Source organism: Perca flavescens, chromosome 4 (genome assembly GCF_004354835.1).
Source record: "Perca flavescens isolate YP-PL-M2 chromosome 4, PFLA_1.0, whole genome shotgun sequence".
In the NCBI taxonomy this organism is placed as follows: domain Eukaryota; kingdom Metazoa; phylum Chordata; class Actinopteri; order Perciformes; family Percidae; genus Perca; species Perca flavescens.
Genome location: NC_041334.1, coordinates 33,268,382 through 33,294,706, shown reverse-complemented (window position 1 = coordinate 33,294,706; position 26,325 = coordinate 33,268,382). Strand labels below are relative to the sequence as shown.

Sequence of the window (26,325 nt, the reverse complement as noted above, 5' to 3'; positions counted from 1 at the left end):
CCATAGTCTTACTCCACTCTGCATTTTCTGCCCTCTCATTATCTCCCATTATTTTTTCCCCTCCTTATGTCACTCCTTCATATTGTTTTGAAAGGTAATTTCTCTTTATAAATAGACACAAACCGTGCCCATGAACTTTGTCTCACTTTCGTTGCCCTGTTAGCTTTTCACTCTCAAATATGTGCTTGTTCCTGAGGAGTCTCTTCTCGATCTTTGACTCGTTCTTGGCTGTTGCTGTTGGTTTGTTCCCCACCAGGGGGCAGTGGCACTACACCGATGGCTCAGCGGAGGTATCAGGCTTGGATGGAGCTGACACATTCCCAGAAAGTTTCTGAACATAGCAGCAGACTGAGCTGCATATCAATGAGTCATGATGAATAATGAAGGTTCAAAGAGGAGAACATTTTGTTATTAATGTGAATCTGTTGTCTTTCATTTAGATTGCAGAATTAGTTCCTTTGTAAAGAGAGGTGTGTTGACACACTCTTATAGCAGGATGGTAATTTACTCTGTATGTATGTGTGTGTGTGTGTGTGTGTGTGTGTGTGTGTGTGTGTGTGTGTGTGTGTGTGTCTAGGAGTCCAAACGCATCAGAAGCTGTCACTCAGCTGTAATTAGGAAGAGTCTCTCCTGCTGACCTCCTGTGTGTGTGTGTGTGTGTGTGTGTGTGTGTGTGTGTGTGTGTGTGTGTGTGTGTTTGTAGAATGTCAACTTGTGTTTCTGACTTGTTTGATCATCTGATTTGCTGCCAGTGAATGTTTGAGCTATTCTATTTTACTTAGGTACACCCATTTTGGAATCAAAGTTGTATTGCATTATGTACACTGTTTTAGTGTGTCCATCTGTGTGTGTATGCTCATGACAGAGTATGAGGAAGCGTGTGTGTGTGTGTGTGTGTGTGTGTGTGTGAGTGTTGTGAGAGAGAGGGAGAGCTGTGTGATCTAGAGTGGGGATCACATTCAGCCTGGGGGTAGGTGAACCTTTTGTAAACAATGGATCTAACAGAATCTAGGCTTTCACATCTCTACCCTTGTGTGTATGTGTGTGTGCGTGTTTGTGTATAGACCTTCACACAAGGCCATTGAGAAACCTCAGGGTAGGCGGACCACTCTGACCGAGTGTCTTTGTACCTTCCTTTCTCCAGGGGCTTCTTCTGTTTGAGGTGAGGAAGAGGAGAAGCAGGAGGAAGAGGAAGTAGAAGAAGAGGAGGAAGAGAGGGTGAGGGCTGAGGTGTGAGTGAATGCAGCCATGGCCTGTACACCCTGTCCATAGAGAAGCTACTAAGCGGAAGACAGATCAAAGAAGATAGAGACGACCAACAGGTGACACCACATCCTGCTCAGATGCACAAGAAGGCAGGAAAAAAAACAAAAACATCTCGTGCTGCAACTAGTGATTATTTTCATTATCGGTTCATCTTTATTTTTAGTCATTAAATGATTCATTGCTTAGTCTATTAGAAATTCTTAAATGATGAATCCATTATCACAAAATATGAACTAGTCGTTTCAGCAAAAAACTGCAATACAGCTGAAATTACAGTACTTGTTGATCAACAGAAAATGAATCAGCAATTATTTTTGGTAATTGGTAATTAATTGTTTCACTTATTTTCCTAGCAAAATATGCAAACTCTTCACTTGTTCCAACTGCTCACATTACTTGCTTTCGTCTTCTTTTAGTTTTGACGGTTGGTCGACACAAAACAAGCAATTTAAAGACATCACCTTGGGCTCTGGGAAAGTGGAAGTTTGATATAAAATCATATATAATCAATTAATCAAGGAAACAATTTACAGAATTACCAATGAGGAAAAATACCAATTACTTTCTGCCCTAATCCAAATATTATATTGCTGAGCTTAGCCTCATGTTTCTTTGTAAATTTTCATGACTCCTAAAGTCAACTTTTTGTAATTATCTGCTGCCAGAATAAATTGGAAGAGTTTATCCTAATGTGATACTAATAGGCACGAAAGGATGCTGGTAGCATTCTGTAGTGGTACCTGTAGTTAGCTATACCCACATTATGTGTGTCTGTGCTGGAAGAATATTTTTCTTCCAGAAGGTTTATTCATTTATTCTGTTCTCGAGGTTATCATTTTTTCCTTTGACCTTTGCCAGCTCGCCTCTCACATTGTTTCTGCTCTTTTATAAAGCAATATTTTTGCTCTCCTGCCTCCTGTCTTCTTTTGCTTTTTTGGGGGGAGGGAGTTCTAACCTCTTCTCATGCTCTCTTCCTCCTCCTCTCCCCCCTTTTGCTTGCTCTTTGCCCCTCTCTGTCCTCTATCCCTCTCTCAGGATGAAACTGTGGGGGAGGTCAGCTTGGCCTGTGCAGGTGGCCTTCCTCGTTGCCTTGGTGATGCTCTGCGTTGACCCAGTGTCTGCTGGCAGCCGTAACCATCGGGGACCGACAGGTACACCAGGTCTTGCTCTGAACCCCTCCTTCCAACACCACAAGAGGTTAATTACACTGTCACTGCCAAGGTACAACACAGGTTCCCTGAGCCTGTCGCTGACTGAGGGGGCTGAGCGATGTGCTCTGTCCCTCAGTATGACATTATGTAATCTAGACGAGACCTTGTTTTGGGCTTGGATGCAAACACACCCCTGTTTGAATGATCGAGCCCATTCAGATTCAAATGGCACTTAAGCTGTCAGGAGCTGTCAACACAAATATATCAGTGTGGGTGTGATCTGATCTCTTCTGAGTGGTTGCAGACTTCCAGCAGTTCAGGACTGATGCTGTAGTTTTTAAGATAGTTTTAAAATAGGGGGTATGTCTCGTGCAGAAGAGGCCATATATAGGCTTGTGACTTCTAATCCACAGGCTCCTAATTGCCAGTGCCTACATTAAAATGCATAGCTGTGCAGTATCCCCTTTAACCAAAGCACCACTTCACTTCTTCCCTGAGAAATCCATGAAAAAAGATAGAAACCATAGCCAGTGCTGACTTAATTTAGGCCCCCGAGCTAAATCTATTCTCTATCCTTAATTTCCATAAGTCATGGAGACAGGCCTCCACTCAAGCAAAAATGACCAACACAGTCTTATTATTATTAATATTTTACAGGGGCTGGCTGAAGGGACAGTTGTGCTGAGTCACACCGCATCTTACTCCTCAACTTGTTTGGGACAACCTCCCAAGTCACCTCCTCCTCACACTTAATTAGGACAATTTCCTTAATTATCTCTTGGTCCCTACGCTCTCACTGCTTGTGTTTTGCAAGGTGACCTTTATGTGCCACAGGAATGCTACCAGCATTCAGTCTGTGCACTGAGTGATGGTATTAGTTTCCTTTTGGTGGAGAGGAGGCAGCCTGCTTACGGCAGGGACATTACTAATTGCAGGCCCTGTGTGTTGTGAAGGTCAGCATGGGTGCCCGCCCCCTTCTTATTTCACTCTTGCTGTAAAACAAGACGACTCGCTCCCAAACCGACTGGTGCCTTTTATTACGCTAATTGGTGGAAGTTAGGAATTGTGAATACCAACACGACACACACACACACACACACACACACACACACACAGGTTTTGAGGCTGAGAAATAATTGGCTGTACGTTATGACTGCTAGATACGTTTTCTGTGTTTTCTACTTAAGTGTTTTTACTGCTGTTCAGCTGGCAGGTCAATGAGAAATTGTTTGATCTTTGTTTCAGGGGATGTGCTGTTTGCTGCCACATGGGGGCTCTAGAGGTCAAAAAATGCTCCTTAAGAAAATTGTATTTCTTTTTTAGTCTCATGTCATTCTCAGAGGCAATCTGTCGTTTTACAGAAACTCACCTAAAAACAAATCTATAATGGGAATGGATGGAATGAATGTCAACTAACTATCAGACATGATATGACTGACAGCTGTCACTTTAAATAAATGTAGAAAAACAACATCTGTTTTTTTGTTTTGTTGCACATGACATGCATTTGGCAAGTACTGGATACATCTTAAAAATATATATATAAATAAAAACAATGAACTTAAACAAAACACATTCTGAGAAATCTCACAGGAGATAGCTTTCCCCTCAGGTCCATAGCTTAACACTGAAACATTCAGCACACACAAATGATCAACTAAGTATTCATTACCCATCCTCCTCTCACAGTGACCCCTCTCACAAATAGAACAATATGAAACCTATTGCCAAACATGCAGCAACACATTTAGCACTTCAGTACATCATAATATATTTAATTCTGTTCATTTAGCCTTTTATATCAATTACATAGATCAATTTATAAGCAGGTCACACAATATATTGCATTCCAAGAGCTGTCAAGGTAATACAACACCAACAATTATGCACTCTGAACATATGTGTCAGTGTGTAACTTTCTTTGCTGGTAAATTGATTGATTGTGCTCGTACCGTTCCAACCAACATTCTCCTGTATTTTGACAATGAAATCTACTCATGTACCGTTTTTCTTTTCTTGTTTGTATGCTTAAAATTTAATAATCTGAGACCAGCAGTTAAATCACAAGCTTGCTGAACTAATAGTGGGTATGGCCACAGCTTGTTATAGCATGCAACAATTTATTTTAGCTTCTAGGACCAATTGCTAATCTCTGTTTCAACGTATCGTTGATCACAAATGAAATCTTAAATTCCCAGAAAGATACATTTCTTCGTGATTTCATGAAGTGTTAGTGGGACCTCCTATTCTCTCCTTGGTTCTTTATACATGAAAAGGGCTACTTTCATGTGCACTTTAAAAGCAAGTTTGTTGTACGCACAACTGTGTGCATGTTCGTCCTTGCACTTCTATATTTGAGCATTCTGTACACCAGTCTGTGAGTCCTTATCTGAGGCTTCTTATAAGATGTCTACTTAGTGAGCAGGTTTTATCCAGGTTGTTCTCATGAATCATTCGTACGTATATAGCTACGAAAAGTTGTTTGTGTATTCAATGTACAGTACAGGCCAAAAGTTTGGACACACCTTCTCATTCAATGTGTTTCTTTATTTTCATGACTATTTACATTGTAGATTCTCACTGAAAGCATCAAAACTATGAATGAACACATATGGAATTATGTACTTAACAAAAAAGTGTGAAATAACTTTTTTGTTTGATTCTTCAAAGTAGCCACCCTTTGCTTTTTTTGATAACTCTTCAAACCCTTGGTGTTCTCTCAATGAGCTTCATGAGGTAGTCACCTGAAATGGTTTTCACTTCACAGGTGTGCTTTGTCAGGGTTAATTAGTGGAATTCTTTCCCTTATTAATAAAAAAGCAAAGGGTGGCTACTTTGAAGAATCTAAAATATAAGACATGTTTTCAGTTATTTCACACTTTTTTGTTAAGTACATAATTCCATATGTGTTCATTCATAGTTTTGATGCCTTCAGTGAGAATCTACAATGTAAATAGTCATGAAAATAAAAAGGAAACGCATTGAATGAGAAGGTGTGTCCAAACTTTTGGCCTGTACTGTATATATTACTGTATGCAGCACCATGCCTGCTGATGTATAAATGCAAAGCACAGGGCTTTCAAGTAGAAGAGCGGAGTTCGTGTCCCGGAAGAAGTAAAGGGGAAAACACAAGACTTTCACCCAGGAAATGGGTGTTCGTGTCCCGGGAACTGTCGCCGTCACATGACATTAACCTTTTGTCGTTTAAACTTAACTGCAATGGCTGCTTAAACGACCGGGGCCTCGCGGTCCTCCGTAGCTGGCAAACAGTTGCCTTTTGTCGGCTATATGACCAGTCGTCACGTGACCGGCCGGAGAGATCAGATATAAGTTTGTAGGATGTCATACGAATTGTTCATACGGAATTTTTTGGTGCGATATCATACTGTCATGGCTTAACCACAACCCTAGGGAAACTTCATACTATCGTTACTTCTCTAGGGGCTAGGGGCTTCCAGAGTTTTGGCCACCCGTGCTTATGAAAAGCTGAACACGTGGCTGCCAGGCTACAGGTAAAATGAATCGGCCTACCTGTCATCTCTTTGGCTCGGTGTTGCTTCGCTCCGTCACCCGACCAGCCCTCTCTCTGGTGGTCCGGTGCATGGTCGGCATCGGTACTCCCTTGATAGTTTATTTGTAGACATTTGAGACGCGGACAATAACATTAACACAACTTGATGGGGAAAAAAAGGATTCTCCGTCTCGACACTCAACAACAACAGCAGCTCTTCTTGAACTCCGAAGTCTCCTCTTTTCCAGCTGCTCACAATCTCCCCACTTTGTAAACTCCCAGCTCCCTTGCGAGCATGTGACCCACACTCACCTAGCTTGGCAACAGGCAGAACAGGGGTACTAAGTACTAACCTTTACGCGATTAGCATAAAGCCGGTGGGCCAGTTAAACACTGATAATGTCAGGAGGATTGATGGGCTGAGTTAGACCAGGGTGAGGAGGCGTTCGAGCCATTGAGTAAAAGGGTAATGAGTGAAATAAGAGGGCAAATGAAAAAAAAAGGAAAAAGGGTTGGAAATAAAAAAAATAGTGTTAGCAACTAGGTAATATGCAAATATGTTTATTGTAGTAAAAAGGTTATGGGAAGATGTTTGACATGGTTTCCAACCTTGTTCCACACGACTGATCACCATAATCTTGCTCTGTGTTCCTACAGATATGTGTAGTATTTCATCTCTACATTGACTTTGCTGCCTCTGACACATTTTCTAGATATCTGGCCTTTCATAGCCATGGACATGCTTGTCAGGTATTGACGGGGGAAAGACACAGCTTTTTGATAAATTGCATGATGCTCCTGCTTGCCTGTGTCTGTCAGAATACATCAATCGCCTGGCTAACCCATCAGTTCAAGGTAGCTTGGTTTGTTGGCTGCCCAGCTTCTGCTGCCACCCCCCACCACCTTACCTCCCACCCCACCTCCCTTTTGCCTGCTGCGGGAATAAAAGCATTTAGCCATGCTTGAAAAGTCTTTTCATCTCAGCGAGTGCTGGGCTCTATTACATTGAGATGGCCATAACAGAATAGTTTAAAGGCAACATTGAGACATTAGATACACTGTTATTATGTGTATATAGCTAGAGGCTGACTGCTCAACACATGAATCTTAAGCAGATGAGGGGTGAGAGGCAGCAGTGCTCTAAACAGGGGCTGGTGGAGGGAAGACAAATCTGAGAGTGCTCACAGTCAAGCTGCAGTACTTCAGTCTGCACTTTTTCTGATGTTTGTACTATTTCGATTTAGACTTCTTGGTTTTGGTCAAAGCTAGATATTGACCCAGCTTTATGCTGGTAACTCCTGGAACTCTGAGGATCTCCTGAAAACACACGTTTGTTTTAAATGAAACACACAGATCTAATCTGCGCAGCAATCTGAAAACTGAGACCATTTTTGACAACTTCCATTTTTAGTCACACATTTTTAGTGACTGTAGGGATAGTCTGTCTGTCTGTCTGTCTGTGCGTCGACCCACCACTTTGGTCCAGCTAAACATCAGCATTTTAGCATTGTCAGTGTTAGCATGCTTTGCTTACGTACAGACCGTACAGTCTATGATACAGACTTATATAGCTGCTGGCGTGGCTTCATGCTCCTAGTCTTGTTAAATTGAATGTGAAATGCTCCAGCCACATCTGTGTACTGTAATTAACAGAAAACAATACATGGAAAAATATGTTCATTGTGCACTAAAGTTGTCACTTACACAGTTCATTATGAAAGTCTTACAGGAGTGTTTTCTATAAAGACAATACATTGCTTTACACCTCTTGTTTCTGGCCAACAAGAGTGGGTGGTTTTGAGTTTATTTCTTCCACATCAAATAGATTTTGGCTGTAAACTCTTATCACAAATTGTATTTTCCAGCACATTATCATTGGTGCAGTATGATTAAACCTTTCTCTGCATGGGAGAAAATGCCAGCTGTCCATTATTAAAGCAAAAAAGTGATACGATTACAGGATTACAGGATGCCTGATGATTGATGTTCAACACTAATGTATCTAAGACCTTTATTACTGCTCACACCATGGTTTTATTCTTTACTCACATTTCTGTAACACCACACAGCAATTGTGCCACCTCATCACTGCACTGATGGCAGTTTTTCACTGTCAGATAGTTGACTTTGGTCTTGATACAGAAGCTGAGAGCAAAACCACAAACTAAACATACTTAACATAGTTAACATAATATTTCATTTCCTGAGGTTAAAGAAATCATCATAAAATAAAATAAAATATAATTAATACAATATTTTGAGATATTATGTAATTTTATAGTTGAAAGTAAGCTTGCACGTCTGAAGAAATTAATCATTTGTTGTTGCTTTAACATGCACACTCTGTTAGTGATCATGTCCGCACTCACACTTGAAAAGGCAACTGGCCTCTTTCACAGCCTTTTTATCTGCATGATATAATTTATGTGAACTTTTCAGGCTGATTAACTTCTTCACTAAATTGTCGTATGAATGTGTTCATCATCCATCATGTGTGAAGTGATGTGATAACATTATTTTGTAAACAATATTTTGTAAACTGCAAAAAGAACCACACCTTTTTCTTTTCTTTTTTTCATCATGATTTTATTCCAGTTAATGATAGTTACAATGTAACGAATTATCATCAATGCAGAAAATGTGTTTTTGCATGAGATTTGTTGTGCTGCTCCCTGAGTACACAGGCAACATCTGTACACACTGAAGTTGTTTTAGAATAGGCTTTTAGAATATTTGCTTAAAGAGCACCTTGGGCTCTCTTTTCTCATTAAGCTGCGACTGTAACCCACAAGAAAACCCAACAGCAGCCCTCCTCATATACATTAGAGTTCATATAGTTTTAAAATACAAACAGCCCTGGTCCAGGTCTGATGTAGGCAAAAATAAGAGGAGACCTGTGAACCTTCTGACCTCATTATGCCAGCAGAAGAGGAGCTGCTCTTTGTTCTCTCTGCCTGTGACATCACTTCTCCTCCTCCTGTATGACTCCTTCTCTCTCTCTCCTTCTTTCTCACTAACAAGCTGTCTATTTCTGAGATGGGGGCAGCCGATTGACCAGCATTACCCAGTCAGTGAAATACATTTTCAGTACAGAGTAATAAAATTGAGAGCACAAGTCTGATTACAGTAAAACTAAGGCAATTTGATTGTGTTTGAATCTGACTTTGTAACTCTGTGCTTTAATTGTGATTATTACAGTTATAATCACGGCTGCACTCATAGTTCTTGTTCCATTGAATTCAGTTCAATTTTATTATATTCCATATTTTTATCAGTAGATATGGGCTATATGTGTGTGTGCGTGTGTGTGTGTGTGTGTGTGTGTGTGTGTGTGAGTGTGTGTGTATCTGGCACCTGCTCCAGCCTCAGGAGAGCCTGAGACAGAAAAGTGAGGGAAATGAAAGTGGAGGGATGATAGCGGAGGGGCGCCCTCAGAGAGCCTGGGATCATTGATGGGGCTCTCTGGAGAAGAGAACAAACAAACTTTAAATCAGAAAGGATGAGAGGGGCCATGGCCTGCAGAAATGGAACCCTCTACAGAGTGTGTTTGTGCTCTGTGTGTACTGTGTTTGTGTGTTTGCTGCTACTGTGTGTGTGTGTGTGTGTGTGTGTGTGTGTGTGTGTGTGTGTGTGTGTGTGTGTGTGTGCGTGCGCGTGCCTGCATGCTTTTGTGTTTGCCTGCAAAGCTCATTCAGCTGAGCATGAAAAGTTTTGGAGTCTGGGTAAAGTCACGTACATAAATGAAATCTGGGCTTATGACCAAGGTTTTTCCAGGGCTGTAAAGAGGCTTATAGGTAGTAATGTCGCCAGCAGGGTCTGCTCTGTTCGTTAAACAGTGCCAGTGACTCTCAGGAGTGCACAACAAGCTTTGAGAGGGAAGATAAGGCGTCTGGAATCTGTTCGGAAGCCATAAGCAAAGATTAGATTTACTAAACATTTTCCCCAACATTTGTGGTCGGCACATTCTCCTTCAGGTGGCAAAACTCAAAACACGCCCCCCCCGACCCCCCCAAGAGATTCATATGTTTACTGTAATGTGCTGACTGAAATGTAACATTAGCATCGACATTGTACAGAGCACACTTCTAAACATTACCATACAACACAAGCCTATTCAGACATTATCCTCGCAGCATCCTCATGCTGTTGTATTGTATGTGAACAGACCATACATAAATACATGTGGCAGAAATAATAATGTGAAGATTTGAACTGCTACACACACCACTGTCCCTGCCTATTGTTTCAGTAACACACGCATGCACAAAGCTTTGGATTAAAATTTACTTTAAATTAAGCGTGCCCTTCTGTCCCATTACCGTCAAGAGAATGTTATAATTAACCGGACCAAGGTCCCCCGGGAAGTGTGAAGATAATCAAGGGAGATTAGACGCTGTGTGTATGTGTGTGTGTGTGTGTGTGTGTGTGTGTGTGTGTGTCGGAGGTGTCAGGTGAAAAGCAATTATCGTCATATAAAGTATGGCTTTCAGGATCACACAGACACAAATGGAGAGAAGAACACACACATGGAGATATAAACATAAAATGTGAAGATGTGTAAATACAGGTGCACACGTGCAGCCTTGCAGCCGTCACACACAAACACACACACACACACACACACACACACACACACACACACACACACACACATGATATTTGTACATACACACCCCCACTTGTGTATATTTAGACATGTACAGTGATGGCCAGAACCCAGACATACCCTACCAGTGGGTTGCTCTACCTCATAAAATGTGCATGTCTGTTCAACACTCAAGTGGTTTATTATGTCTGAAAGGAGTCAAAAGAAAAGATAATTTTTACAACATTACTTGCACTGTATTTTTCAACAGAGCCACTGTGTCTCAGTTAATGAGGGCACTGTGCTAAGAATAAAAGCAAAGTATCATTAAAGAGCGTTTACTTATGAATCAAAGAGTGTGAGACTGGAATAAATTGAGGAGTTTATACAAAAGTAAATAATTCGACAGATGTGTTTAATCCTCAGAGAAGCTGATGTGGTGTATATTTGATTGTTATTTGCAGCACACATTTATTTGAATTTAAACTCAATTTTATCGCTGCAACAAACCGTCAAAACACCAATAAGTCGTTTTACAAAAGTCTATGAATTTCTATCAAATAATCCCCCTCTCCCCTTTCTTTCTCTCTCTCTCAGTCTCATACCAGGTGAAGCAGGGGACATGTGAGGTGGTGGCCATCCATCGCTGCTGTAATAAGAATAAGATTGAGGAGCGCTCTCAAACCGTCAAGTGTTCCTGTTTCCCTGGGCAGGTCGCTGGCACCACAAGAGCCAGACCCTCCTGTGTGGAAGGTAAAAACTCCACAATCCTGTGTGTGTGTGTGTGTGGGGGTGGGGGGGTTGTGTGTGTGTGTGTGTGTGTGTGTGTGTGTGTGTGTGTGTGTGTGTATATTCATATATCTCAGTGACATATTGTTTTTACAACCCCACAATCCAGATAATTTCCCAAGGGTGCAAATGTATCCACTCAATATCACCATTTAAAGTATAGGGTTCCAACATGTGTGTTCATTTCTTGTAAAAATACTGTATATATTTGTATATGTGTGAGGAAAATCAGAAGTTTTTTGATCATATACTGACACTGTGTTATGAAAACAACAGTATATTACTGTAGAGGGAAACTTTTCCCTTGAGCAAATCACCTACATGGCAATGATTCTAGTAGAGCTGCTCATTGACCAACAGTCTACTGTAAGTCTGGTTCTACTGGCCAGCAAAGAGAAAGAATCAAGGTGTCTTGTTGCTTTTTATACACATTTCCCCACAATTCTTCAAAATTCTGCCGAACACGTTTGATATTTTTTAGAATCCTTATAGGAACATGCTTAAATGTCTTTATTTATTAATTTTTGTTTTATATGCTTGGCTGCACAACATGTTTTTGTAATGATCGACGCACTGCTGAATCTTACAGGGTCAAAGAGGCTAAAAATGTTTTTAATTATCCTGCATCATTAAATTGGCTACATGAATCACCTCACACAAAACAAATCATTACCAGATTCATTACAAGATAAATAAATGAGTCCATTGCAGGAAAGATGCTGCCAGGTTAGATTCCTGTGTGGTAATTGATTTTCTTATGGCACAAAACAGGACATCGCTTTTCTTCGAGCACACACAGAGCTAAACCTTTTAAAGGTGTTTGAAAACATGAAAAGTTGTAATAAAAAAATGACACCTGGCATTTCTATCCCTCTTAGCAAGGCCACACAGTAAAGAAACCCACAAGGGCTGAGACAGAGAGAAGATCAACAAATAACAAAAGGAAGAAACAATACAATGTTGTGACTGAGAACTAAGAAAATGAATAAATGTCCACTATGGTCTATTTTGTCTATGGTAGTTATACCTATAAGTCACCGTTAATTTGAAAGTTGTTTTAATACACATGTACCACACTTTTGAAAAGGGGTTAAATAGTATGTTTTACAGTGTTAGGATGACGAAAAACTGTATATCTCTGTCATTCTAGTCCAACAGTTTGTGGTTCATTATCTTTCAATGAGATCATGTAGCATATGCCACTAATGCAGGTAATAGAAGCCCATCCACCAGTGTCTCCTTGCCTCCTCATTCCCCTGTGCTGTATGAAAGGAGAAGCAAATACACGCTGTCAGCCAAGACTGCCTCGGCTTCAAGACTGGAAATTTAAACTGCTTTTTAAAAGGCCTGATTTTATTTGGAACAGCATTCCATTTCCTATCTAGATGGGCCCCTTGAGTAAACGACAGATGGTGATAGAGGAAATATTTTTTTCTGATTTCTTCTATATGTCAAGACAAGAAATTGACCTCAGGAAGCAACCATTCTGTGGTAACTAATGGGTATCCAACTAAAGAATAATACAAAATAAATAACATACCATTTGGGTGATAACCCAAGGATTGGCAAGAGGGATGTTTTGGGGGGGAAATATGGGTAAAATCATAACATCAAATCATTACGTCGTTCATGATGAGTTGAGTCAATAATTAAAAAAATACACGTTGAATGTATTTGGAAGCGAAAAGACGTAGAGGAAATAGATTATCCAAGGAATTCTGCTCACACATACACAGCAAACATATGCACGTTTGTGTCTGCTACTGCGTGCTGTGTATGTGTGTAGTGATGATAGACAGATGACAGCTGCAGGTTGTTTTCATAGACCTTTGTTCCACCCGTTTGTCTGCTCTGTGAGCTCCTGCCCAGCAAGAAACAAGCAGTGTCATTGACCCCTATCATCCACAGACGCTCTGCTGAGATCACAAACATACACATAGTGTCGGCCAACCCGAGCCAATCACGCTGTATTAGCCCCCTACCAGAGGAAAATACATTGTTGTCTCATACAAGAGTAGAGCCAGTGAATCTCCAAAGCACACGGGTTATTCAAACTGTTAAGGTCAGCCGGTGGGTGGGGGAGGGGGGGGTGGACACTGAATCCACGCTCACACAGAGCTGACTGTATTTTCTCAGACTTGGAACTTGATCAGCATTGCAGTTTTTGGTTGTTTTATTTCCAATGAAAAAAAGAGTATCAGCCCATTATCATGCTAATGCAGTAAACCAATGATATGGTAATTATGAAGAGGTATTGAAAACAAGGCAAGGCAAGGCAATTTTATTTATATAGCACATTTCAGCAACAGGGCAAGTCAAAGTGCTTTACATAAAACATTAAACATTAAAAAGCAAAAAACGAGTACAAAATTTAAAACAGATAAAATACGAGAATAAAATTCACAGCGCAGTGTAAGAAATTAAAGACAGGCAACATCAAAAAGAAGAAGAAGAGAGTTGCGGCGAACCTGCAGTTTTCTGGGAGTTTGTTCCAGATATGCGGAGCATAAAAACTGAACGCTGCTTCCCCCTGTTTAGTTCTGACTCTGGGGACAGAAAGCAGACCTGTCCCAGACGACCTGAGAGGTCTGGGTGGTTTGTAGCGCAGTAGCAGATCAGAAATATATTTTGGCCCTTAACCATTTAGGGATTTATAAACCAGCAGAAGTATTATGAAATCAACCTTTTGAGGCACAGGAAGCCACTGTAAATACTTCAGAACTGGAGTGATGTGAAACAAGACAAAAAGACCTCATTTACCCACCCAAGCTTTAGTTCCTTCACTCCTCTTGACAGACTCAATATAGTACGGTAACAAGAAGAAATTCAATTTATTTAGCTTGATAAATAAAAACTTATTTTACTTGAGGAAATGTAAAAAAACAACTACTAAGCATTCATGTTTCCTTTTTGTGTATTTGGCTAATGATTTAACTGTTGTGTTTTGTTGACATTAGCTTTACTTCCTCATTGTTAAAGGTCCCACAGACTCTAAAAAATATGACTAAAAATAATAAGAATTATTGCAAGATTTTTTGCATCATTTGTTTGCTTTTCTTCTGACCTTATTAAACACAATATGTAGAAAGGTATTTAGTGGTAACCTTTCTCTTTGGCCTACACATTTAATGAAGGTGACAAAATACAGAAATAACCAGAAAATATTGTTATTACACCGAACATATACAGTATATTTGTTGTTTTATATGTTACATGGTCTATTCTTCGTTTTGACATTTAGACTATGCTATCTATATAGGGACATTGCTTATGTTTGGGGGTCAATTAGACCACTAGAGAGGTCTAACTCTAGAGCTTTTATTAAAAACTCTAATAGAAATCCAAATAGACTTATTTTGGAATTTGGGAGAGGTATTGCTGTGTGAAAGGTACTGTCAACACCAATCCCAGATATAGAGAACATAGAATCTGTTGTATTTAACCATGTTTTATTTCTGGGGTTCAAAGCACAGCAACTATTATTTATTCTTCTTTTTCATTTCTTGTTTTTATTTCATTCATTTATACCCTAAACTGCACACTTTCACTTTTGCTTTTTGGTGAGTCATTTCATTCCTTTCAAAAGAAACAAGCAAAGCAAATCTCATGTATGTGAATTTCAGTGTGAATCACTTCTGACTTCCTGTACTGCAGGCGTGTACTCTAATTGTCCAAGCACCTTCTATATTTAGTATACTATCCATACAGCACCCCGACTTACCGCCTCCATCCACCATGTTGCCATTCCTGCATGTGGCCAGTAGACGGTGCTTTTCCCATTCAAATGACTCTGTCCCAAACATACCTGCTAGATCATTTCAGCACTATTTTCACCCAATAAAAAGTAGATTTGTTGTTTAACCTCTTTGATGAGTTCCTAGATGAGAACAATTGCTTGATAATGATAAAATCAGGCAACCATAGCACAGATGATTGGCTTTGTAATGAAAGTTGGGATAAATAAGGAATCATGTGAAGCTTTGCTAACCTCTCAGAATAGGCATTGCCCTGATGCTTTGCTTTTGTTTGTTCACTTCTCCTTAAATACGTGGTAGAGTTTACTCAGAGGAAGGCGTGACACTGATGAGAAGCTAATAGACTGACGGTTATATCTGTCACTGACAGTCATCCAATGATAAATTCCTTTTGATGGTCTAAATCATTTGTCCTCATTCTCCCTCACAGTTTCACACATACACACACACACACACACACGCACACTCACACAAACAGCGTAGTTCCTCCATCACATTAGTCATGAGGTTTTCTAATTTCCTATTCAGATCTCACCTCCGAGTCTCACCACCTCTCACTTCCAAACCCAGTGCTCAGCAGCACTTATCTCATGAGTCATGCTTGACCTCTGAGTTCACAGTAACAAAAGATCTCACCTTGTCTAACACTACACACTCACACATGCACACAAACATACACACACACACACACACACACACACACACACACACACACATGCATGCTACTATCACCTTTTAGGCTTGAGCACTGATGGAAAGAGACATACCCCTCTCAGTAGCCAGCCTTTGTAGCAAAGCCTAAGTGTAAATGGAGTTACATTATTGATGCTGGTTGAAAGAGGAGTAAATGGCAGCAGGTCCCATTACTGGCTGCTGCATGGTGTGAATAATAATAAAATAATAATAAAAAAATAATAATTTCTGTGAAACTAACCATTCCTCACAATATTTTTTTTTAATCATAAGATACACACGTCTTTTTGTTTTTATTTTCTAGAGTGTGAAGAGTTTTCAGAGGTAGAATTGATAATAGCTGATAGAGGTCAAGAGATTACTGTAATCCGTCTGTTGTTTTTTTTTAAGATCAATTTTTTATTTATTTTTTCATTTTAAACAACAACAGAACAGACAAACACACTTGAACCAGAACTACCACCCTCTCCCACCCCTCCACCCTCCGCGTTCTCGAGGAAAAGAAAGAAAAAACAAACAGACAAACAAATAAACAAAAACAGAAATCACACCTTGCCTAGTCGCTCTCCTCTAAACTGTCTGTTGTCTGAACTGGGTCCACTTGTATGTCTGCGTTTCATAGATTTCACATTTGGAGACACATTTTGGAGAAGAAAATAGCTTGTCTGAGTGCAGACAAAATGTGTGTCCAATGTTTTGGTTTTTACTGCAGTAGCATTCAGGATAAGTGAAATGTTTTGTGTCTCAATTGGGGTTCTGCCAAATTTAGTTAAGCTCACATGGCTGGTTAGGAATGTGTTGGTAAAGGCCTGGGCGTGTGTGCACCTCTACGGAATGAATGTCTGAATGAAGTCTGCGCAAAGTCCAAAAAGAAAGCTATCCTCACATAAAGTATGAGGGTTCTTACCTCTTGCTTATTTGTTGTGTAGTAGTTGAAGAAATACTAATATTTACGTACATATTCTTTACTAAATGTCATAATCAGTAAAACTATGTATACACATCTCTATTAGAAGACCTGCATTCAAAGTAGGCTAAGTAAGTTCGGAAGTTCTGTTCACATTCTTATTCTTTCTTTTTGTACCGAAGCGCGTAAGTGTATTTCTATTGTGATGTAAGCATTTTGTCCTCCTGGACTTTAAATCTGAGATGTGCTACCTTTTTAAATTTTTTTTGGAACATGCCAATTGGATTTTGGGTCCAGCACTCCACTGAGAAATCCATTGTTGAAGCGCAACCTCCTTCTTTTACATAGGCTGTGTAAGTATTAGCATCAAATGTAGTGTGCCAAATGTAAAAGTTCTCATTATGAGGAATGACCCCTTTCATTGTGTCAAATTATCAACGCATTACTGTAATATGTAAGGAGCATTTAATGTTGTAGATGATACATGCAGAGCTAAATGGAAGCACTTCATATACTGCTTAGTCGTTTAATCTTTAACGATGTGTGACATTAAATGAACCTCTAGGCTTTTGTCTGAAAAGTAGTAAATGCAACCGTTAGATAAATGTACAAAGGGTACAAGATTATTAAAATTTGCACTTAATGGAAATACTCAAAATTGCACTTACCAGGGAAGTACAGTACAGTACTTGAATAAGAGTAACGTGCCAGCTATGCATTTATGTGTGTCTGGGAGTTTTCTAAATATCAGCAAAACTTACTTGAAATCTTTCCAAAGACACTGTCATCAATAAAATGTGTTTGATGGTGGCGAAAGACAGAGAGCACAGCGACCTGATGAAAACGACAAATTAGTGGATTCAGTTTGGTGTGTTATTTGCTGAACTCCGCAACAGACAAACTATGTTTCATTACTTAGCAAAGAAATCTAGTTTAGTGTTTCAGCACACATCAACATGGTGTTGTTTACTGTAATTACTGCTCCATATCATGCTTTTGTCATTTTGACAGTCTGTTCCAGTCTGTGTGTCTGTGTGTAATTCTTTTCAGTGTATCTTTTGCTGACAGTTTTTTCCACTCCACTTTCCACTTGTATTTTCTCGTCATGCATACCTGGGTGTGCTGGCATGGCTGTGTGAGCCCTGGCAACAGAGATGCAGTGTGTTAGTAAATCATTGTAGAAAAAGATGGATGCCTCTCTACAACTGCTCCTGCACTCCAGGATCACTGAGTGGAACATTTACAATGCCTGAGGGTATCCATACCTCTGGGTCCATCCTTAACTTCCCATTTGTGTGTGTGTGTGTGTGTGTGTGTGTGTGTGTGTGTGTGTGTGTGTGTGTCACATTCCCTTTAAATAGTAATGCAGTACACACAACAGGAACGTGCGCACATGCAAATGCACACACACAAAGTAAAAGTAAACTCCTCATTGCAGTTTGTGTTGCTCCATAGAGTGAGTTCAGGCAGTGCCTTCATAAAGTATTAATGGGCACTCTAACAGACATACGCCTGACTGCACACATTGTATTAGTATGCCCTGCCTTACATCAAACAGGCTACATCGGAATGATACAATGGAATACGTAGTCAGTACAAATGTTTTAGATCCAGGTTATTCTATTATTCTTTATCATGGGATTTGACATGAAAGGGTTAGAGGTGAAGGAAGTCCCTTTGAACTTGCATATTTGGTGGCACATTCAATTAGGTCACATAAAATATATTCTCCATATTTTTGTTGGATGGTAGAGTAAGTTGGCTGATCCGATTCAACATTTAGGTGTGTTATTACATTATGTGTACTCACAGATGATATATTGTCATTAACATAAATTGTGAGCTATAACAGATTGGTTTAAGCCTGTTTTTTTTGTGTCTTTGACGCTATATATCAAGTTTAAAGTATTTAAGTGTATATAAGCTGAATTCCTGCAGTGGTGGAACACGTCACACATTCTCAAAGTGCTAATTGACCAATAAGGCAGTACATACGCAAATGTGTAACAATAATTTGGCATACAGGCATTATATTTGGTCACAGGAGTCTGAACATTCCATCAATTATGTGTTCATATGAAGTCACATGAGGGAACCTGTAATTTCAACTTTGTCCACTTGATGTCACAAACATTACAATGACAATTCAGGCGGCATTGCAGGAGAAAATGAGCAGAGGCTCTGGATGCTCATCTAGCTGACGTACTTGTTAACACACACACACACACACACACACACACACACACACACACACACACACACACACACACACACACACACACACACTACGATGAGTGACATTTATCAGGTGTAGATTGACGAGATCAGTAGGAGGAGAGACAGAGCTGTAGGCAGCCTCATAGTGTGAAACCTCCGCAAAACGTATTGAGAGAACCCCAGAGACTAGGTGAGAACCTGAGGAATAACATAGCCTCAGTCTCTTGTGTTGCCTAATCACCTGCACCTTAAGCACTGTCTAGACATTTGCCCTCAGCTGATCCTGCTCTGAAAATTTGAGGGAGAACTTAAAAGGGAGCCATTTTGATTGCAGATTCCATTGTAATGAGCTGATAGTAACTGTGTGTGCCTGAGCTCTAAACCTTTTGTACTTAGCATATGCACCTTTTGTGAATATAAATGTAGACTCTTAATAAGACCGATGCAATTAGAGTAGGTAGGCTGTGAGGTACTTCTACACATTTTTTTTCCTGGAGAATACACATCCTCTTTCTATTTCAAGAACTTGGCAATGATTAATTTTCACCTTTATGCGTTATTTCATGCATTTTAGTGGACATTTTTACAGGAAAGTGTGAAGCCAACAATATCAACTTAGCTCAAAAGCTTTAAAAACAGCTGAGCTAATAATGCTTTTCAAGTATTTTATATATGCTTTAAAAAGTATTTATTAACCATTAACAAGGTATTGTAATTAACAAGGTATTATAATTATCATTTGCAACTTTATAGTTACCAATATGCTCTCTGAAAGGATTAGAAGATTGATACCACTTTAATCATGTTTGTACAGTAAATCTGAAGCTAGCATAGCTTAGCATTAAGTCTGGAAACAGTGGGAAACAGTCTGTCCAAATGTAACAAAACCCACCTACCAGCATCTCTAAAGCTCACCAATTAACATGTTATATCTAGTTTGTTAATTCGTACAAAAATCCAAGTATAAATAAATTCTATTTTCCCAAAATGGTGAAGTATCCTTTGAAATAGAATTCAAGATGCCCTCAGAGTGGGAATCAAATGCTATAATTTCAAAAAGAGTCATGCAAAAACAGACTTTTGAAGGCCATCTTTAAGGTAGCTGATCTTAAAGGCATCACAGGGCTGAATCCAACTGGCTACTTACAGAAGAAATATGGTCCCAGAGGTGATGATCTCAGTATTAAGTCCTGAACACACTAAGTACCTCTGTAATCTTTTTATCATTGACCTGTTGAGGCCTGTCTGTGAGTGCTGTCCAACATCTGAACTATCCATGACATCACAGGCCTTTTACCGGCTCCTGTTCATATTCTGACATGACAGGCAGGTGCTTATGTGTCATGCCCACCCCGCCCTCCCAGTATAGCATGAGATAAGCGGCAGTGAACGTTTACTCCATAACACTCACAGGCCATGCCCATTAGCTCTAAATATCGCTCTTGCAGTGCAAATCACCGATGTCGACACCATAATGGCCACATTAACGAGCATTACACAGCCATTGGTTTTTCGAACCGCTTACTGCCACTAAGCTCATGCATCATAACAGTGTGTACAACATTACGTCCCGTGATAGCTGTAATTTCATTTTTGCGTCGACTCTGCAACTTGGCATTGGCTTCCTTCTTCTCCCTACATGTCTTCCTGTCTCTGTAGTTGCATTTGTGCTGACTATTTTCCACTCTGCTTCAGTCAGTTCCTCACCTTGTCTCTGTTCTATTTGTTTAATGTGTTCCTTTCTCTCTTGGACTCTGTGATAGTCATCCTCAAACAGCGTCTCTCCTCCCCACCCTTCACTCTCTGCCTCTCTCACTTCCCCTCGCTGCTTATGTCCACACTACAAAGATGTGCTCTTGGTAAAGACCTATTATTTTGCTTTGTCTTCCTCCCTCTCTTCCCTCTTCTCCCTCTTTCTCTCAGTCACAGTGTTTTTTCTTATTACATGATGCTTGAGAGGTTTTGTCCTCTGTTCTTTTGCATTATGCAGCCAAAAGCCAATTTTTCTGCCAATACCACCTCATCTCCTCCTTTTGTTGGAAAGAATAGTCACTAGAGATCAAAATCTCTTTCTGAACGCCAACAATCCAACAGTTTAATGAAGTTGGAGAAATGGGTGCACTCTTTTATCCCTCCTTGCGTGCAAATTTGAGACAGGAGGATGGATGGATGATGAGTTAGGAGAGAGGGAATTGAGTTATTCTCAGCTGTCGGGCTGTCTCCTGTCTAGACAGTGGGTCAGATGATCTCGAAGATTTGAGTGTCAGCTGCTAAGGCATGAGAAAACTTTAGGTTTTAACACTGGATTAACTGTAGGCCAAGTTCCCAAGCTGTGTTTTATCCATTTTCTTGCACGTGGATATACTGCAAATCATCACTTCATTTTAATTAGGGAAATTGGTTTTCAATGACTGGTTTTCAAAACTCTAGACTTCCCTTTTCATATTTTGCATTGCATGGAATGTAAAAGAAATGAGTGTGAGAAAGGGCTTTTATGCCTGCAAAAATGATACAATAGATCACAAACATTACTGTCTCTTTTCTCAAATACTCGAGAGAAGAAGTTTTAATATATAGAATTGCTTCATCATAATCGGGTTCTTGCTCTCTGTATTATGCAATTTGAATATTACTGATTGTCTCATTGTCTAAATGTGCCTTGTGCTTTGCTGATTAAACCAAAAACAAAAGTTTGAGGATAAGCAGTCAATACATTTAAATTATAGGAAGTTACTCACACATCTGCACAATGCAAAAATACACACAAATTCAGTGACAATACAGTATCTTATTCAAATACATCTTCCCTGTTAGAACATCAGCATTATAGGGTAGCCACATCTAATTGGTTACATCCAGTATAGTTTAAGGACTTTTATTAGTCATTGCTAGTGAAATATTGTGTCATATTTCCCGTCTTTCACTTTTGTCTCCTGTGGGTGCCAGAACTCCCCATCCACGTAGGCTTTAAGATCCCATGTTGAGGGATTATATTAATCTGATGAAAATGAAAAAAAGGTAACTGCTATACATTTTAGCTCCTCAGAGTAAATATATTACAGATGAAAAAGCACACATCTGCTCAGAGATACTGGTGGATTGAAAAGAACCAGTCAGAAGTGCTATCCATGGTGCTGATCCTTCTGCAGTCCAAGCTGTAGGATCAGCACCATGGACAGTGCTCATCGCATTTACATTGTAAAAAAAAAAGCTATGGGTGCCTGCATTATTATTATTTTGGCCAATAACAGTTCATGTTGGCTGTGTATATACAGTAAATCAGAACTGTGGAGCGTTACTAAGTTATTGTGTAGGTAATGGCTGGTGTGTTTGTGTTGTAAATACCACACTATTATGCTTTTTTGTTATTAATTCAGTGCTCTTCTTCATATCATAGTATCCATTTAGTAACCTGCAGTCCTTCTTTTCCTCTAAACCTGCATTTACTGCTCCAGCCTCCATCGTAGCCCAGAAGTGGTGGTGCCAGATGCATCCATGTATGGACGGAGAGGAGTGTAAGGTCTTGCCTGACCTGACTGGGTGGTCCTGCAGCACTGGCAACAAAGTCAAAACCACCAAGGTGAGAAGAATGTCTTTCTGTGTTTGTATTTTGTTTACATGTGCAGGTGTGGGCCTGTTTGCATGCCTGTCTTTCTTTCTGCCTGTCTCTCTTTCTCCCGACGTCCGTCTAAGTGTAATTACTGACACTGATCAATTGTATGTACATTTTATGCATATGTCATCTCACACATTCTGCTCTCTTTATGTGTTGCCTGTGCTATTTGCACAGTGTCACCTACATGTGTACCTAGCCAACTCCAATTATTGCAGAGTCTTTAATAACTTCCAATTTGTAAGCAACATCAAACCTTATCAGTGTTTACATTTAAAAATGTCCCCTGAGATATGATATAATGTCCAGAAAGAATAATACAATATACTACTGAGCATCTTCCAGCTTGAGTAAAGTTGATGTAGCTCAAATTGATCTTGATCTTCAATTGATTTTTCTTTCTGTGAATCATCTTGCATCAATTAGTGTGTAATGTTTTTCATACTGTATATAACTGTATATGAAAAGAAAGAACTCCAAGTGAAGTGAAGTGAATACCAAGCAAATAAAAGATAATCTTATAAACAAAAGTTGTTTGGATCTTCAAGATGCCTGTGAATGTAAAGACTAATCTAAAACATCAATAAGAAATTACAAAGGAACAGATACAGAGCTAATCAACAATCAAGCCCCCCAGTGTGCATATTTGTTAATCTGCTGTAAATGTATCTCCTCGGGCAAGGGTGACAAAAAAACTGATGAAGAAAACACAAGACCTTTGCACACTCTGTACCCTAGAGAACCACTGTGTGATGCTATGTAAACTGACGATATTCAGATGAGATACATTGATTCAAATGAGAGTCCTTCATGGCCCTTTGTAAGCTGTTGAAGTGTGAAAGTTAATTTGCGGGACTGACGACTGGGGTGTGTGTATACACGTGCCAGAGTGCTTGTCATGGGATAGAGCAGGTGCGGTTTATTTACAGGTGAAATATAAAAAAAGAAACAGTTGTGAGAGACGCGGCGCAGGTGGCATAAAAGTAATTGCTTGAGAGATGACATAACAGCACAACATCTGTCGCATTCATTAGAATGCATTATGGCTGTGGCCTTCCATAGAGGCTTTACAATTAAGAGTCATAATTAAATCGGTGAGTGGGATAGACTGAGGAACTGAGGCACTGCTGGGCACAGTCACAGGCAGTGGAATTAATGACCCTGGGCCTAACACCAACTCTGGGACTGGTAGGTGCAATAATCCTCATTCTGTTGCATAGTGCCATCTCTCTTCTTCTTCTTCTTCTTCTTCTTCTTCTTCTTCTTCTTCTTCTTCTTCTTCTTCTTCCCTTTCTCTCTGTTTTGTCTCTTGTCTTACTAGCCTACCAGCTGAGCGAGGAATGAGGAGCCAATGGCTGACTGCATCAGTAGACATTAATTGTGCATTTGCAAGGTGCTTGGGGACCGGGGAGCAGTTACTTGGAAACTTGGTGGCAGATTTCACTGAAGATGGTTGCAATGAGACATCGATTCCCTGGCAACTGCACACACGGCCCTGCTCTCCTGTTCCCTCTGTGTCTCTTTTCTTTATCCTTTGCTTTCTTTCTACCCATGACCTCCTTTTACCATTTCAGCATCTCATTCACCCTGATGATCTCTATCTGTCCATCTCTTTCACTCCCACGCAGCGTAGGTGTGCTGTAGAAAGATGCATAGATTGCCTGACTGAGGAACCAGAACACTGTTTAACAAGGAACAACAAAGGCGCCACACCACAAGACACAACTTTTCCCATGTCCCATTTAATATGTGTGGCTTTATGGTACACATTCACATATGGTACAGCATTCTCAGGATTCAGGAGTTTTTAATATATGAACATATTATAAATGCACATTGGATGGGGTTTGTTAATGGAAAACAAGCACGTCTTTAACTTAGTGTAAACAAATCATTACAGCTCCAAGACGTGAAATCCAACTTCAGCAGTTGAGACACTGTAGGTCCCTGCAATCAGTCACCTGGCCAGACTCCAAACAAACATTTTCAATCCATTGAAAAAGATATAGAGCCAGAAATAGAGAGGAAATGGTTTGATTTGGAATATTCTCCTCTGACCTCTGATTGACTCTTTCAAATGGAAACATTCATTCAGCGAGTGTGAAGTGGGACACTCCATGTAATAACATGTCTCTGGGACACTGATCCTCTTGTCTTATCTGTGGTATTTTTTCTTTTTTAGGTCACACGATAGCAAGAGAGCCACTGAGCGACGAGGAAACCTGAAACTCTCCATGTGGAAAGGATAGATGACTCACACATATTTACCGCACAATGGGGAAAATATCAAGGAAAGGACTTCTGTCAGGCCATCCATCATAAAACAATGGGATAAAATGTACTCATCACAAACTATGTACACTTGGCTACACGGAGCCACACAGCATACACAGTATATATGCTGGTTGTTGAGACCAATGGACTTCAATCATGGACAACCAGGGTAAATCTGGACATAAATGGACTCTTGTTTTCCTATAATGGAAAAAATGTGGAGTGATAAAAAAAGGTTGATTTCAAAGAGTTATTAAGCATTTCAAAGTATATATTTCAACAAAGCATTTGTGGATGAGTGTAAGATGTGAACTAAAAGCTGTGCTTTAGGTGATGCTGGACTCAGTCCAGACCTGTTGTCAATATGTAGAAGTTATACTGGAGACAGTGGAGATGATTTGGGAGAAATTAAAAAGATAGCAGCTCATAACTAGCAAATAGCAAATTAGCATCCAATTGCTCTTGTGGGTCAAGTCACTATCATGAAGACTGTTTTACGGGAGTCATTTCGCAGTTCTAATTAGGAATTGCAGCGTAAGATCATAACAACATGTTAAAAATTCATGTAAGATATTTGCACTAGTTGAAACCATTTGGAAATGTTTTGTTTTTCTAGATATCTCCCAATATTTTGCTGTAGATGTCACATGAAATTGAAGGTGAGCATTTTGTAAAATGACACTCAAAGTAGATAAATATATATATATATATATATATATATATATATATATATATATATATATATATATCATGCCCCATTATTCCTGAATAGTTATTGGTTAAAAATGGCTCTGACTATTGAGCCTTACTTACAGCTTGGTACAACATAACCTAGCAAAGTGTGATTCATCTGTCTCATTTTTGCCCAGAAACATTTCCAAGCTCAGCCTTCAAAGTTATATATATCTTTGAAATATTATATTCAGTCTGTGACATCTCTTATGTTAACTGTTAAAAGGAGGCCCATATAATGTTCAAACAATAAAAACAAGTTGTATTTATGTTGTTATTTCACTTTATTGGGAATGCTTTCTTTTTTCTCCCTCTAAATGTTCAGTTTCCTAATCTTTAAAAGTGCTGTAAATACAATTTTTATTTTAATTGGGGTCTTTTAAACTACCTTTATTAAGAGATATAGTATGTTTTTGATTGCACATTGCCCACTGATTGCCTTCAGAACCCCCCTCGTCAATGCTTTAGTGAGATATCCTGAAATAATTGCCATTGATAATGGCAGTTAAACCCTTTGCAAACATGTTTTTCCCCACCGGGCTCGATCATTACTGCTCTGAATACAACAGCGTAGAGCTCTAAACAACCACCTTAAATCTCTCAGTTTTCTTTGTCTATTCTTCTCCATCTCACATTCACCTTATCTTTGAATCTTCTGTATCGTCTCTATCATACAATAGATGGCACAGTTAAAATAGCTTCACACACTATAATATCTATATTTCTAAGCTGTTTGTTCCAGTGTGCTGCTTTTTGCTCTCATGCTTCCCAAATTCTTTTTTTTCTCATGTAGACACATCCAAATCTTCCTCAAACTGCATCTGTCTGCCTC

The 26,325-nt window shown here is 39.6% G+C and overlaps 1 protein-coding gene across 1 annotated transcript; it reads left to right on the top strand.

Moving 5' to 3' along the window:
* The first annotated feature begins 2,302 nt into the window (after window positions 1-2,302).
* On the top strand, window positions 2,303-22,714 carry LOC114554966 (protein FAM19A4). Its single transcript, XM_075447422.1, is given in 6 exon segments — window positions 2,303-2,417; window positions 11,111-11,266; window positions 22,330-22,479; window positions 22,482-22,573; window positions 22,576-22,637; window positions 22,639-22,714. Coding segments are annotated over 6 exon segments (651 nt in total).
* Window positions 22,715-26,325: the final 3,611 nt, after the last annotated feature.